The 17,182-nt window shown below is 33.8% G+C and overlaps 1 protein-coding gene across 8 annotated transcripts in view; it reads right to left on the reverse strand.

The window, feature by feature from the left end:
- LCORL (ligand dependent nuclear receptor corepressor like) overlaps positions 1-17,182 on the reverse strand; it is a 172,131-nt gene that overhangs the window by 104,795 nt on the left and 50,154 nt on the right. For all 8 annotated transcript variants that reach the window (XR_003566793.1, XR_003566795.1, XR_003566794.1 and 5 more), the window contains 3 exons: positions 13,806-13,871; positions 2,735-2,814; positions 1,699-1,828 (listed from right to left, as the gene is read on the reverse strand). Coding sequence is in view for 4 of the 8 variants with exons in the window: in XM_027836137.1 (XP_027691938.1) it covers positions 1,699-1,828; positions 2,735-2,814; positions 13,806-13,871 (276 nt within the window). In the remaining 4 variants the exon portion in view is untranslated. The remainder of the gene's footprint in view (positions 1-1,698; positions 1,829-2,734; positions 2,815-13,805; positions 13,872-17,182) is intronic.

Raw genomic sequence — 17,182 nt, forward strand, 5'->3', positions numbered from 1 at the left:
AAAATAAGACATTGTTACAGCTGAAAAGTACTGATGAAACAAAAAATAAGGATAAAGACCTATGATGCCAAAAATGTGGAGGGTAGGAATCCTGAAAAGCCCTTCTGAGAAAAGACTGTTAAGAAAAAACAGGAAACAGCCAAATGGAGAGGCCACTGAATATCCATGAACACTCACCCAACCAATGGTAGAAGACCTCTTGTAGAGCCAGATGCTTGAAACAGCTGAAATGGCATCAAGTTTTTATTGATTACTCTTAAAAGGGTACTAAAGCCTAGATCAACTCCACACTACAAGAAAATAAACATTAACTGCTACCACAGATAACTTCGGCTACTACCACTATAAATATCTAACATGAAAAGAGGGTGCAACAATGGCTATTTCTAAATCAAACAAAAATCCTTACAATGAATACTTCATCTTTATCTTAGGTAGCATGAAAATCCCAAAAAGGAATTTTGTCAGTCATTGAAAATCTTTAAATCCTAACATGGAGTGTAAAACTCATCAACAGAACTGGTTTAAATTTGTGACTACTATTAATAACAAAAAAATTGACTTTAAAAATGCAAAATTTTTAATGGCAAGAATTTCTTCTTTTTAAACATATGGTAGCTTCTAAGTTCTCAGAATTTGGGGACTCTTTTCTTCCTTTTCTATGTTAACTCCTAACCTTAAGCTTTTTAGTTACACTAATACTACTTCTAATAGAGAATCATTTGCTAGACTTTATATCTAGACAATATAGATTCCGTTTTCAAAATTACATGTTCCAAAAGAATTTGGAAGTGGAGATTAAAGACTAAAGTTTCTCTGAGCTTATGAAAGTATTAAATATATCTGTTAGTGACAAATAGGTTCAAAGCTAGATGACAACCTAAAGGATTTTTCTTAGTTTCTAGGAATGTAGAAGCAAGATGTGCTTTTCCAAAAGGAGAGATTTCTTGAAAGGGTCCATCTAGTAAAAAATGAAGTCTTGAGCAAGATAACTCTGAAAGTAACATATTACATTATGTGTTTAAAAAAAGGCAAACTGAATATAATAGAGACTTGCAATTTCCTGTATACTCTTCACTCTCTGTTCTACCTTGTGTATGGAAGTAATAATTTTGTTTGGTATTTATAAAATTCAGAATAAAAAAAATTTAAACTGAAATTTAGCTCCCCATCAAATGCTAATATGGGCAAACACAAGGGAGGTTCCATATTTCTACAGTTTATTTTTTTAACAAGCATATGCCCAAACCTGACTGGTAGATGATTCGAGTGGAAGGCTGCTAGAGATAACTGTAGCAACCAAATACATTCATCACTTACTGAGCTTGAAGAAATGTTTGAGGTCTTGAAATCAGCAACAAAATAAGGAGGACAAGAAGCATATACACATTTGTGACAGTTGTCTGTGGTAGGAGAAGAAAAAGTATGATAAAGTAAGATCGGGGACAGGTTTAGAAGTCAAACTGAGCAAAGAGTTGGCCACTAAAGGAAAAATACTGAAAAAGATTCTGAATCTGCCCCTGTCCCTAAAAATTAGAAAAGAGAAGATGAAGGAAGGCATAATGGAAAAAAAAAAAAGTCATTAAGAATAAACTCTAAGTTTATACATGATGAAACCTTTTCATTAGAGAAAAAAATGATTAATGATTATTCTATGCCTTCGCTGTAATTCGTGTTTTTAAAAATTGCTCTTATTACCTTTCTTTCGAAAGAGTGCATTTAGATAATTTTCTGCTTGGCATTCAATCTTATCAGTGTTGGACTGGCCCTGAGATGACAGTTCCTCTGTAGGCGTTGACTGTGAAGAACCAAGAGTTGGTGTACAATCCTGGAAAATAAACAACAATACATACTAAAAAAATTTTTTAACACATCCTCGAACATCACTACCATACATACTGATGTACAGAATGAATCCTATACATTGATTGCAGATTATTAAATTTTCCAATGTATCTATTTGAACACAATCATATTGGAAGTTGGGAGAATCTGACAAAGAGGAAATAGATCTGGCTGTTGTGCCCTGAAGGACCTTATTCTTCAGTAAGTTTGCGTACACAATCAGACTAAGGCAGAGTCAGGAGAATTAACACATCAATCAACAAATATTTGTACATTTATTGGTGGTCCTATTAACATCATGGGACTTGACTACACCACAGGAAACGAGATTAAGTACTGGAAGGAATCTCTAAGACCATCAAGTACAACCCTCTCACTTGATAATAACTGAGGTCCACAGAGTGAATTGCACAAGGGAACCCAAGAAAAATGTGTCAGAGCTGGGATATGAACTTGGATCTCTAACTCTAAATCCAGCATTCTCCTCTGAGAAATGCTCCCCTCCCAAATCCCAAAAAATCATGCTAACTTAGATTTGTGACATTTAGGAGTCAAGGTTTGCCAAGTCAAGGTTTGGTGTGGACCAAACTAAAGCTTTACATACACCCAAAACGTCCCTAAAAATCTGAGTGGAAACAGACTCATTGTCATCAAACAAGGAACAAAAGGGGGGAAAAAAGAAAGGAAGGTGTAAGTTGACATTTGTCTTGTCATCTCCAAGTATGGCATAATGCCAGGCTTCTAAAAAACATTTATCTTTTTTTTACCAATTTAAATACTTGTTATATAGCCATTGAACAAATATTCCCTAGCCTAAATAAAGTAAAGTAATAAATTAGTTACATCTATGTAAATAGTTTAGAAATAATGTCACAATATTCAAACTTACACTGACTGCTTCTTTCTGTAGGTTACAAAATGAACATTTTTCATCCATAGACCAATCAGTCAGCTCTTCTGGTTCACAGTCTTAAGAGGAAAAAATAAATTAATTAAACTCACTGATTTAAAAAGTTTTAAAAAACAGACAACTCTGCATAGCATCAGTTTACATTAATATAAAATCAGCTTCTAGCTGCCTCAAAAAAACATTAAACTCCTTGGTTATCTGTACCACTGAACACAGTGAAAGAGTAACAATTTGGATAATAATGGGAAAAGTGTGAATAAACTAATATAATACAATAAAATAATACAAGTTATAATGTAGAATTTAAGATTATGAAAATAACATCATAAAAATGAATCAAACCAAATACAACACAACTTAAGTAAATTGACTAAAATAATTCCATTCAGATTATTAAGGCAGGCAGCACAAAATGCAAAACTTTAGAGTTGTACACTCCTTCATCAGACAATAACTCACTTTTTCTAGAAATTCTATAGATTATTAGAGTTAATTCCATGAAATCTACAGCAGGGATGCATATATACAGTGCAGAAAGAAACACACTTCGAAAAAAATCCTTTTACTCAGAAACCCCACAAATGCAGGTTCACCGTGCTATATCTGAAGACTGACTAAGTAAAATTATCTGTTGTAATTATTTTTAACTATTTACTATTACCTGAAAAATTATGTCTAATATGGGTAGTTAATCTATTACATAGTATTTTGATTAAAAAATCCACTAGTAAAAGGTGATGACAGTTTGTAAAATGCCCAGTGTAATCCCAAGAAGCAAATTCTAGACAGAAATAATTTTCAAAATCGTATATAGTACAACTTTGATAGATAGCTCTCTGGGATAATTTTCAGGGTTTTTGTCTGTTTTTTGAGTACTTAATTATTGCTCAATATAATTTACTTTTTAATCCTCCAAGCTTCTCATGAAGTATTTCTTTCTAGATATAGTTTGTATTTACTCACTTGGGCACATGTTGTTTTCCCACAGTAGAATGTTAATTTTCCTTGAAGAAGAATTACAGTCCCTGACTCCTTGAAGGGAGTGTTATGTTTTTGCCTTGATATCTATCCCCAGCTGAGCCCAACACCTAGCACATACAGTAGGCACCATTAAAAACTACATAAACAGGAAACCTATGACCTGAAAAGGAGGGGAGCTAGTTTTTGTGTAACAAGAATAAGAGAGAATGGACAGAGAAATTACGGAACTCACAAAATATTAAAAAGACTTAAAAGGTGACATTTGCAGTGTTGAACAGATTTTTCTATCAAAGAGTAAAAATGGTAGAGGATCTGTAACACTGGAGGAAATATCTACTTTCAAACAGATCATAAGTTCAATGAAATATTAAACATGAATTTCTAATTGAAGGCAGATTAATATAACTTAATTAAGGCTATAATAATTCCAGTAGGCAAAAAAATAAGTAAACCAACAAATTAAATAAAATTTTTGAAAGGTGATTTTGCTTAACAATTTGTATGTAATCCTCATCTCACAACCCTGTAGTATGCTAACTGTTTTGCTTTGGAAAATTTTAAAGCAGGAACCATCACACACTTTGAATGAAGATTTCAAAACAGCTGCCATAATTATATGACCACAGTTTTTGTTTATTTCCCCAAGTTTTGTGAAGAGAATGTTAAATTAAAAGAACCTGAAATGAATGATTTTTATTAGATTTCCAGCATCAGCTGACTATAACTCATTAATTTCATTTTGATTTTAAAATTAATATTGAATAATTCTTTTATCTAATATTTACTGAGGCTATACTGTAATTTTTAAGGCCCATACCTGTAAATGATGACAAGATGTATCTTCTACATTGGTTTCAACACAAACCTGCTGTAGAACAAGATACTTTTCCATATTATTGTTGGCTAATTTGAACCAGAACTGGTTATTGTTGACCAAGTGAAAAGTTGCATAGTTAGATCTAGGAAACCAATAAAATATAGTTCAGTGGGACCCTATATCACACTGGACTAAATAGTATGCTACAGTTGGTGGTTGACTATCTGGCCCTTATGAAGCCTGTTTGTTTGAAGTAAACATTGGATTTTTTCCTAGTCAAAAATTTCCTCTAAAAAAATTCCTAGTTATAAATTTTCAATTAAATTCCACAAGCATTAAGTAAGAACCTACTATGTACAAAGTACTGCAATCATAAATGGGGATACAAAAACAAAGAAAAATTGTTCCTGTCCTAGAAGACTTTACATTTGATTGGGAGGAATAAAACATTCACACAGACAAGTAATTATGAGAATTTAAGAAGGAAGAGAATATAACAAGTAGAGCTGGGAGGAGAAAGGAGAATACAGGAAAGCTTTCCCCAAGGAAATGAATGTGTTGAACTTTAAGGAAGTAAGCTAAGGACCCTAAGAGAACTTACTCAAAATAAGTATACTAGGCAACTTGGAAACTAAAGCCAAAAGACTACTGACTTGGATTCTAATTATTTTCATTAAAAAATTTGGGGTGGTAAGGTTTTGTTTCTGTATAACTGGAATTATACCTGAAATCTTGACCTGGATGAACAGTTTTGGTTAGGGAATTGTTTATATATATTCTGGAGGAAAATATATTCTCCCTATTGTGTCAGGAGAAAGAAATGCACAGGCTGTTCATTTTACCTATGGTAACAGAACCCAATGTTCAAATATGACTCTGAATCCAAAAGGTATATAGTTCACTCTATTGGTTTCCTAGATCTAGTTATGCAACCTTTAATTTAGTCAACAAAATATAGTTCTGGTTCAAATTGGCTGACAATGATATGGATAAGTATTTCCTGTTCTACAGCAGGTTTGTGGTGAAATCACTATAGCAAATACACCCTATCATCATTTGCAGGTATAGGCCTTATAACCTCAGTAACTATTGGACAGAAACTCCATTCCTTCTCCCCCCAAATATCCTGGGTGGTGCAGTGAAAGGTAGTATAGCAGCAAGAGTGGTGGATAAAGTGAAAGTTAAGGTGGTATAGCAACAAGAACAGTGGATACAGAGTCGCAGGACAAGGGTTCAAACCACAGCTCCCTCAATACCATGTGGGCAAGTCATTTAGCCTGTCTGGGCTTTAGTGTTGTCACTGGAAAATGAGATGATCTTTGAAGCTTCTTTTCATGCTAAACTTAATCCTATGATCCTCCAATTATGTTAATATTTGTCTTCTATGTGTGTAACTATTGGGGTCTGAAGATAAGGTTTGAATTTTTTCTAGCCTAACTAGTGAGCCAACGTTTGTTTCCAATGCACCTTATAAGGCAGAGAGAGAAACTACTGTGAGACAGACTAATTGTGCACTTCTCAAGTATGACTTCTCATGTCTTTCTTGATCTTACACATTTCCTATTTTTAAAAAGGCAGTCTAGCTAAAAGGCAACATAGCTGTAGTGGATAAAGGGCTGTCCTTGGAATCAGGAACACCCAGTTCAAGTACTGTCTCTTTCCCATACCAGTGATGTGACAACCGACAAACCTACTTTATTTCATAGTTCTCTAGGCAACTCTCTAACTTAAGGAAAAGAGGTCAATCTACGTCGGTGGAAAAAGTTTCCTCTACTGTTGAAATACTGGGTTTAACTGCCAAAAAAGATAAAACATAAACAAGAACAAAACAACCCCCCCCCCCCCCGAGTTAAATTTGGTCACTTATTTGGACTATTTCAATGGCCTCCTAATTGGTTTCCTTGCCTCAAAGCATCACCTACTTCTATTCTTCCTCCACCCAGCTGCCAAAGTGATCTTCTGTTCAGATTGATCCCCTAAGCAATAAACTCCAGTGGCTTTCTATTGCCTCTATAAACTTTTTTTATTTGGCTTTTAAGACCCTTCACAACTTGTCCCCAACCTGTTCTAATCTCATTAATGTACCATTTCTTTTCCTGTACTCTATAGTTCAGCCAAACCGATTTTGTTCCTCTGCTCCTCCTATTTCCCACCTTTGTGCCTTTGAACTAGCCATTTTGTATGCCTAAGACGTACTCCCTCCTCACCTCCATCTCATAGAACTTCTCACTTTTAAAAAATATACAGCTTAAGCATAATTTTCTACATGATGATGCCTTTCCTGATCCCCAATTTTCTTGATTTTTTTATTCTGTATACTTTATGTACATCTTGTTTCCCATGATAGAATGTCAATAATAAATATTTATTAAATGTCTATGTGCCAGTCAATGTTAGCATCTTAAGAGCTTTGTTTTCTTTGTATCTCCAGTACCCAGAACACATAGGTGCCTAATACCTGGCTTATTAATTTATTGCAGACAGTAAGCCAAGGTGCTAGTTTATTAGGCATTATTGGGTAATTATGTAAATGGTCAAAGCTGCATAGCTGAATAAACTAAGAGTACTTTAAAAAGTTGTGATAACTATACATACAGTAGACCATTGGATTCTTTCACCAAACTGAGTTTCAACTAACAGATTTACTTGGGGGAATAACGTCAAAATGTTGAACGTTAGTAGAATTAATGGACAGCAATAATTTTCAGTCCTATTAACAGAACTGAGACTATTAATAATTTATAAAAATGAAATAAACTGTTATTAAAAACATATGGCTAAATACCAAAGTAAATATATGAAAGCCAGAATACCTTATGCATACTACATATCTGGGATGATCTGTGCCCTCACTTGCCTCCACAAACAAAACAGCATTTCATAAACCTTAAAGTATTACAATTATTAGTACAGAGGGTTATTTTTCAATTTACTTGTGACACTGAAATTTAATATCACGTCAAATTTTACCTACTGCAAAAACAACATTAAGATGTGTGATCTGATATGTAAACATGTTGGATCTGGAGTCAGAAAACCCAAGTTTGCTTTATTTCACAGTGTAACCTTGGACAAATCATTTAACCTTTCCTACACCTCACTTTCCTTACCCACAAAATAAAGAGTTGGAGCAATGAAAGACCTTAGGATCCCTTTTTCCAGACCTTAATCCAAAATCCTATGACAAATTTAATTGGAAAAAACATAAAACTATAACACCTGCTAGCACTTAAAATGAACCCATACTAAAAAACCTCACTATTGTTTCAGTGAATTATCAATGATTAAACAAAGAATAATGAGCCCATCTAAGGAAACTACAATCTGGTCTACAAACAAGTAGTTTTTAACAAGTCCCTGTGAGTCTTCGAGTCCTTATCATTCTAATAAAAGGTAGTTTCTTATTATGAAGTTATAATAAATCAAATCATCTGACTGACTAGAAATAACTTCATAAGAAAGTCATTTGCATGTCTGTTTTTGCAAAACAAAAAAACAAGAAAACTGTACATGTATGTATAAAAACACACACACACATCCCGGTTATAAACTTGTCTTTTATACTTGGTGATTGTAAAATATATTTCACTTAACTGTCTACACTGCATACAAGTATACAACTGTTCCACAGGATGCATAAAATCTTATTGTCTTGAATCAAGGGAAAAGATTATTAGGTCTAGAAAGCCATAGGACTTGGATCAAAATACACATCTCACATGATACCAGTGTGACCCAGAATAAGTCACTTAATATGGTTGGGCCTCATATGTAAAATGAAAGAGCTGAACTAGATAGCTGTCTGAGGTTCATTTTTAGGGACCTAAATCACATTAACCAGTATCTCTTAACCTATTTCCTTTTATTGTGTCTTCATATCAACATGCTAATAGAATCCAAAAATGTACGCTAGTAAATAGTTTCAAGAATTTCTCAAGATTAAACTCCAAGGGAATCAAGAGGGGAAAATTGAAGTGGATGGTATAATAAACTTCTCATACCAGTATAGAACCTGACCACATGGGCTAGTACTAATGTTTACAGATTCATTTTTACTGTTGCAATAAAATAAAAACTGGTTTTGTAAACATTAAGACCTTGATTCAACTCTTGGCTTAGACACTAATTAGCCGTGTGACTAAAGGACAATTAACTATAACTGATCCTCAGTTTTCTCATCTTTAAAAAGGGGATTATAACAATTGGCCTATCTACTTTCATGAGATTCTTATAAGGAATGAACATCATAAATTCTGAAGTGTTACTTTATTTCTTATAGTACAAGATTAAAGAGTACTAAAGTCTTTTATCCATTGTTATTCTATCAACCTGAATAAAAGCTGGTCTTGTTTCTTCCAATACCATAGTTTCATAGCTGAAAACAATTTCATCTAGTCTAAAGTTTTATGATTTAGTTAATAGGGGAATTCATTCACCTTTAAAATAAAGCAACAAACAGTTGAAGATTAATAAGTAGCAGAAGGAAGAGAAAAACTTATACTACTTTTCTCCTTTATTTGTTGTTATTCAGCAGTTTCAGTCATGTCAGAATCTTCTTGACCCCATTTGGGATTTTCTTGGCAAAGATACTGGAATGGTTAGCTGTTTTCTTCTCCAGCTCATTTTACAGATGAGGAAACTGAGGCAAACAGTTAAGTGAATTGCTTAGGGTCACACAGCTAGTAAACTGTATCTGAGCCATATCTGAACCCAGGTCTTCCTGATTCCAGGCCCAGTGCTCTGTCAGTAATACTGTGCCACCTAGTTGTGCCATTTCCTTTATTAGGAAACTTAAAGACGTAAGACGACTACCACACTAGAGTCATAAGGACAAGTCAATAACCAGGCTTAATGATTAATGTTAAAAGTATTAAAATCTTTAAAAATCCATCATTAAGTCAAATATATCAAATGGTTAAATGATGTACTCTTCCAAAACACCCCAAGTCTCCAAATTTAGGGGAAAAGAAATTTGGTTCTGCAAGTGAAGATCAAGGCACCACTATATGAGGTGTGGAAGATATTGGCAAAACTTCACCTAAAACTTTGCCTGGACTACTACAATGGCTTTCTAAATGGTGCCTTTCCCTCTTGAATCCACCTTCCACATAGCTACCAAAGTAACATTTCCAAAGCACACATCTGACCATGTCACTTCCCTGCTTAAAAAATTCCAGTGACTTCCTACTGCTTAATATTCCAACAAAAACGGCCTACTTGCTATTAGCTCCTGATCTCCATTACGTTACAGAGCTGCCACCATGCCTGAAATGCACTTCTTCATCTGCCTCAGAATCTTTAGCTCTCAATCAATAAGCATTTACTAAGTAACCATGTCAATACTAGGTATATAGACAAAAATCAGTCGTTACTAATATTTACATTCTATCAGGGTACATAATGTGTATATGTATATATAGCTTGGATATACATGTATGTACAGAATATCTGTTGTGTACACATGCATGCAAATATGTATGTATGTACAGAAGGTCATACCAAGTTGGGGTGGGGAGGGAGAAGAAATTCATAAAGGATTCATCTAAAAGTTGAGCTGGAATTTGAAAGAAAACTAGGGTTTCTAAGAGGAGGAAGGTGCCTCCTTTAAGCTCAGCTGAGGGCTATCCTTATCTCTTTCCCAATTACATTTTATTTATTTTATTAATTTTGCATTACTTAAATGCATAAAAGCAGTCTCCCTCAAATAGAATATAAGTTTATCAAGGGCAGGAACTGTTTCATTTTTGTCTTTGTATCCCCAGTACACTGTCATGAGCACATAGTAGTTGCTTGCTAAAGAGTTTGCTGAGTGATTAAAAATACTTTGTGGTATCTGAGGAATTTCTGGGCCTATGTGTGAGAAGAAGAACTAGGTCAATATTTACTTGATGGGATTTTTTGAAGCTATTTTTTAGTTTGGTTTGTTTTCTAAGTCGAGTATCGAGCTGAAAATTCCTCTTGATGGAAATGCAAAGTCTCTTTTGAGAATCACCAAATTCTGAGGAAGGGATCATACTACTCAGAAATTGAAGACAGGATATAAACAAGAATAAATAAGATGAGGAAAGTAGAAGTGGGGCAGCGGTGTTTGTGAACAGAGAGGATAACTTCTATAACAATAAAGAAAAATCTGTATTTTAGGTTAAAAGGTTAAAACCCAAAGACACTTTCCAGAGTCACTCAATCTAGCAACAAGTCTTTGTCCCATGTATTATAGAGAAGTCCCAAACTTAAAACAGATTTTCTTCTAAAAGCTGGTTTGTAAATCCCTTGTTTGGAATCTGGAACACATTTTCCTATGGAAACAATGTTATGAGTGGTGACTAGGTTCCCAAGCTTGCCTACAAAAGCCTATTTAATGCAAATGTAACAAATGCTGTATATTAGAAATAAAAAGAATGAAATATTGTTTTAAAGAAAATTAAATAGTTTCTCCTCAATGTGAATGCTGGTTTTTGAAAGGAGTTTAAGAAGACAAAGAAATATATGATTACATTTGTCAGGTATTTATGAGTCCTTTCTAACAGCTTTAGAGATTGATGGTACTTAGGGCTTTTATTATGTCCAATTTCATCTCTAAACTTGATGGCTTTTTTTTCTTAACTGAGATATATCATAAGTACTACTCATGGTCATAATTAGGGTCTTTCAAAATGATAAAAGAGAAGCGAATAAAAAGGGTAATGAGAGCAAAAAAGGACAAAATCACAGGACTTCAGATGTCCAAGGGTCCTAAGAAATCTTTTAGTCCCACCCCTCATTTTATAGGTGAGGAAACTGAGGCCTAAGTCCTCTGATTCCTAATCAAATGTTTCCTTTACACTATGCCTCCTCATGTGCAAAGTATTACAAAGAAAAGATAGATGACTTTATATGGAGAAAGCCTGAGGCAGAATTAATTAAGCTATACTTGGTGAGAGGAATATGTAACAATATAATCAATTAAACTTACACCATAAGTATTTACATTTAAACAAATGAATAATTCAAACCATAAAATGTTACAACTCTTCAATCACTCTTCTAAAGCTTCATTACTCGTCCAGCCATTTTTTACTGACTTTCCTCTTATATGGTCGTAGTAATAAGAGTATACCATTTTTCTGGTACTAGTTTGTTGTTGTTATTGGTCTACATTATTTCTTAATGAGTTTGCCATATTTTCTTATATTCCTCATATTTATCAAGTTTAGCTGTGTTACAGCCTTGTGTTATAAAATGTAACACAGAAAGGCTTGTAAGGCACAGTGGATGTAGAGCTGACCTTGGGTATCAAGAAGATCTGGGTTCAAGTCCCAGCTCTGACATACTTGTTCTGTGACTGTGGGTAAGCTACATAACTGAATACCTTGTCCCAGGTAATTCTCTCAGATTACAAATTACTGAAGGGTTTACCTCTACCAATGTAGATTGGCTTTTCTTCACCAGAAATCCTCATGAACAATGAAGTAAAAAGTTCAAACAAAGAAACAAAAATTTTTTTACGTAATATTTATTTCTTACAATGTATTCAATCATTGCCCTTTGTCAGGCATTTGTACTGCCTCTATGTTTATTTAGTGGGGTGGGGGTGGGGAGGGAGTACATTATATATAATGCCAAAGAGAACTTTGGTTTTTAAAAATATCACTTTTAAGAGTATATTCCAAATGATGAAATCATTGGGTTAAATGATACGCTTATTCTAGTAAGTTTTACTGTTTAATGTGGTTTTTATTGTGAGTAAGATACTGGCTGGAAAGCAGGTTTTGATGAACATGAAAAAAGGGATAATATCTAAAGGTAAAGAATACATGAACTAGGACTATGTTGCTTGTACTGGAAACCAGCTTTCGGACTAATGGCTCAGGAATGCTGGGGACAGGCCCTAGAGACAGAGGAGGCTCATTAATCCCTCCCCTGTGATCTTGGGCAATTCAATGCTTTTTTTTTGGCTAGGCAATGGGGTTAAGCCCAGGGTCACACAGCCAGTAAGTGTTATGTGTCTAAGGCCACATTTGAACCCAGGTCCTCCTGAATCCAGGGCCAGTGCTCTACCCACTGCTTCACCTAGCTGCCCCATGGATAAGTCACTTAAACTTAGTAGCACTCAATTTCTTCTTCTTCAAATGAGGGAATAGGACTAGATTGTCTCTGGAGACCCTTCCGAATTGAGATGTGTGATCCTATGAATGCCCTAAGTAGGAGTCCTTAAAACCACTGTTTAAAAACATAACAAAACAAAAAAACCCTGTCTCAAGCCAATCTGCTTATTCAATGGAGTTTAGCCAACCAAACTTTCTGTTATCTACTTACTGCTTGCAGATCCTAAGCTACAATTTGAAGAATCAGCCCTAACAGCTCAGAATAGTCAAATTCTAACTGCAGTAGACATTAATAGGGAAACATTTCATTTACAACTCCTTTGAATTAACAATACTTATTAATTCTGAAAGATGAGGTCATAAATTAGAGCACAATGAAGAGTTTATGAATGTCCTTCTCTGTTGTGGTTTAACATGTCTTTTTACTAAATAAACAAGGCTAAGGATGAATTTTAGTTAGAAAAAGTAAAGAACACTTTAAAAAGTAAAGAACATTAGCTACACCACTAATCTTAAACAATAATAGCATTATCACATCAAGTCTTTCTCATGAAGAGAAAGAACTCAAATAATTCTTTTAATATCCCAGTGAGATGTGGCAAGCAAGGAAAATAAAGTTTTAAAAATGTTTAAAAACTGAATTTAAGATTATATACTGAATTAATTGGGGAGGCAGCAGTAGAAAAATTAAGTTTGCTGAATTCTAATCTAACATTCTTTCTGTAAAAGTAATGCTTTGAAGATTAATGAAGACTTCAATTCTTCTGATGTAGAGCATCCTTTTATAAAAAGATTTGAAAAGTAGTTATTATATAAGGATATGATTAATTTAAGAACTTTTAAAAATTTGATCCGTTATCATCAATAGAATAGACTTCCATGCCTAGAATTATTTTTCATAAAAAAAATACAAAAACAAAAAGGGAAAAGTCATATCCAGAAATTAAAATTTTCTTGTAGGCAACTACTTAAAAGAAGTTGATTTAATTTAGTCAATATACAACTTAAGAACATGTTTCCATTTGGTTCTGTCCAATTTTGCAGTACAGTAGAATGAGAAATAAACCACAGTGAGAATATGACACATGGAAAATAAAAGCCAAAAGAGCATTTAATTTAATTTGTTATTTTAATTAGAAATTTAAAAAAAAAAAAGAAAAAATATTACCTTCAAATAAACTGAGGTCTCTTCGTAGCCTTGGTCCATAAAGCCCTTCTAAAATACTTTCAAAACCTATTTTTTTTAAAGAAAAAAAGAATACATTAACTGCTGGAAATATTTAATAAAAACAAAACAAAACAAAACAAAACACCAACAAAGCTACCAAGGATTTTTTTTTTTTTGGTATGGAAACAATTAAAATAGCTATAGTTTAGCATACAATATGAGTATCATTCTTTTTCTTAGAATTAAATTATTACCACTACTCACAGTCTACTAAATCACTTTATGACCCAGGCTATTACACTGCTTGGCTTTCTAGGGGTTCCTAACCTGGAGTCCATGAACCCCAGGGAGTCTATGAAATTGGATGAGAAAAAAAATTACACCTTTATTTTCACTAACATCTCAGTAAAATTTAGCAAACTTTAGGAAATTTAGGAAACTTTAATTATTTAAAAAGAATGAGTAGGTATCCACAGGTTTCACCAGAATGCCAAATGAGTCTATGACCTAAAAAAAGTTAAGAGCCTTCTAATCAATAAATTGACAAGTCAGAAGAGGCAAATGTATTTAAAAAACAAACACACACCAACTGATAAAACATACAGAAAATTTTTTTTGCAAGAAGCTGAACATATGTACATCAGTACCAAATTTTTTTTTTTATAGACTTGCACAAAGTTGTAACAGGGAAGAACTGGAAAAAATATGGTTCTACATGCCTTTATTATAAAGCACAGTCACTTTGCAAGAAAGTCTTCTAAAACCTTAATTATAGAAATCAAAAAGTAAATGATTTGTCTGAATCTCTACTGTGAATTCAGACCCACTTTTATGGAAATTCAAACAAGTTTTCACTTACATGGCCACTGAAAGTCTTAGAGTAAAATATCATACTTAAAATGACTGATTTTAATAACAATAATCTTAACTTGGAAACTTTACAATTATTCTACTTTTCAACAATGAGTCTTAAGTGTAATATATGTTCTAAAAGCTATTTGCACTGTGTTAGTTTCTGGATATCACATTTTGACACACTGACAAACTTTAGATTTACCACCCCAGACTACTTTACATTGGACAATATGGACAATATACCTAAATTCTTTACTGCATCCTGTTCCACTCTCTGTAATTTTAGCATAGCAACCCTCAGTGGCTCAAGGGTGAGAGATTTGGAACCGATACCTGGGGAGCAGAGAGCTAATATTGGGAAGAACAGAACTCAGAAAGGAAGAAGAGTCAGTTTAAGTTTATAGGTTTCATTAAAAGTTCATGAGCTAGCAAAATTTTGCTGTGGACCAAATCATGAACCAGTAGTGGGAAACAACGAACTAAATTGCACATTCAAAGAAGGAAATTAGGATGATGAGGGATCTTCCAACAATACATGGAAGAATAACTGAAGGAACTGGGAACGTTAAGCTAGAAAAGAGAAGACCAAGAGGAAAATATGATAAGCTATCTTCTAATTTTTGATCAGCTGCCACAGAGAAGGAACAGATTTGTACAGTGTTATTCCTAGGGGACAAAAAGACATACCAATGAGTAAGAAAGTTATAAGGAGGCTGGTTTTAGATGATTAAGTTATAATTTTCTAGTGAAGGCTGCCCCGTATGTGAGCATTCAAGTAGGGGATGGATGAACAAATTGTCAAAGTGTTAAAAAGGGACTTCTGAATTTCATAGGAGTTTGGATTATAAATCTACTTTGCTATGACCAATGTTCATTAGTAGAGTACCAGCACAGTAAAATCATCTGAGATTCCTTCTGTGATAGCATGGATAAGACAATTTACATCCTATCATTATACAGGCCCACTGAACTTAATTTTTGACACATCTTTGGTTCTTTTAAGGCCAAAGAGAGAAGACAGAAAAGGATAATTAGTTGGTTACTCTTAATTTTTCACTAGAATATAATCTCTTTGAAAGTATGGAATGGTTTCCAATTTAATTTTGGAATATAATTAAAAGCCTAATATTCTGCAATCAACGAGTCTATAAGTTATATAGACAATCTGTAAGCTAACATGCCGTTATGTGGGAACAAAGAGAAATGGAAGGAAAAGAGTATAGTAGGATATCAGTCAAACACAACACTAAAAAAGCATTACATATGTTTAGAATCAAATAAAGTCCTTTTCCTCAAAAAACTCAAGTTCATAAGATAAATAAATCCAACGTCAATCAAAGAAATATATATACAAACAACTAAATTATATTCAAGCTAACAGAGGAAAATGATACAAGATCATTAAAAAATAACAAATATCCCCCTCACACAGTTCTGATACACACTGGTATTTAATCTTAGAATACATTAACTTTCTGGTATTCCAGAAGAACCCTGCATAAGAGTTATGGCATAACAAATTTATCTAATTTGTATATGGGTCTATCAGATGTTCTGGCAATTAGAAAAAAATCTGTATGGTTTCATCATTTTGAGGCAATTATGAGCTGAGAAGAAGGGGTGGACTGGAGCTTCCTCTAAGTTAAAAACCCCACACTGCTATGCTTAAGATATTAAGAATTATACCATCACCTCAGACTTTAGTGAAAGAAGTCTAAAAAAATGAGTAGCTCATCCCTTTGTTTCACAGGTTTTACCATGAAACAAACAGGAAAGTGTCAAACAAAGAATTTCATCTCCATCTGCTTAAATTAGGTTAATAAGAACACGAAAACCAAATTTAACACAGCAAATCCCCTGTGGATAAGAGTTGTTTCTAATTATAAAATTATACATATAAAGAATTGATGTGAGATCTTTCAGTATACCCTAAGATGCCTCATTTCCTGTCTTTTGTACCTTTAAGTCTTGAGTGATTTTGCTAGTTTCATTGCTTTCATGTAAGATACCTCTAACAGGCCAAACCACACCCACTACATGTTGCAAAATTCACGTCCTTCAAGATGTCTTTTATGACCAATCCTACCTTGACCACTTCTATCACAATCCCCCTGTACTTAGGCATATAGGCTTACAAAAACAAACAAACTACAATCCTTCCCTCTCCCCACATAAACAAACAAAGAAATAAATATTCTTGGCTACAGCAAGAGGGCGAAACGGAATTATAACAATCATGATTTTTTGTTAATTGAAAGTGATCTTAACAGGTGAATATTATACTATACATGGATCCTGGTGGGGGGAAGGGAAGAAGTGAGAGGGAGGAGGCAAAGGGAAAGAATTTTGGTCCAAGAAAGTAATTATAAAAATATAACTTTGAGACAGCCTATTAACAATGATGATAATGCCAGAATCTCACATTTAAATATCACTTTAAGGTTTGCAAAGCACTTAGCACATATTACCTCAACTGATCCTTACAACAACTCTATGAGGTAGGTGCTATTACTACCTTAATT

The sequence above is a fragment of the Vombatus ursinus genome, unplaced genomic scaffold, assembly GCF_900497805.2.
Source record: "Vombatus ursinus unplaced genomic scaffold, bare-nosed wombat genome assembly UNPS02014818.1, whole genome shotgun sequence".
Classification (NCBI taxonomy): Eukaryota; Metazoa; Chordata; class Mammalia; order Diprotodontia; family Vombatidae; genus Vombatus; species Vombatus ursinus.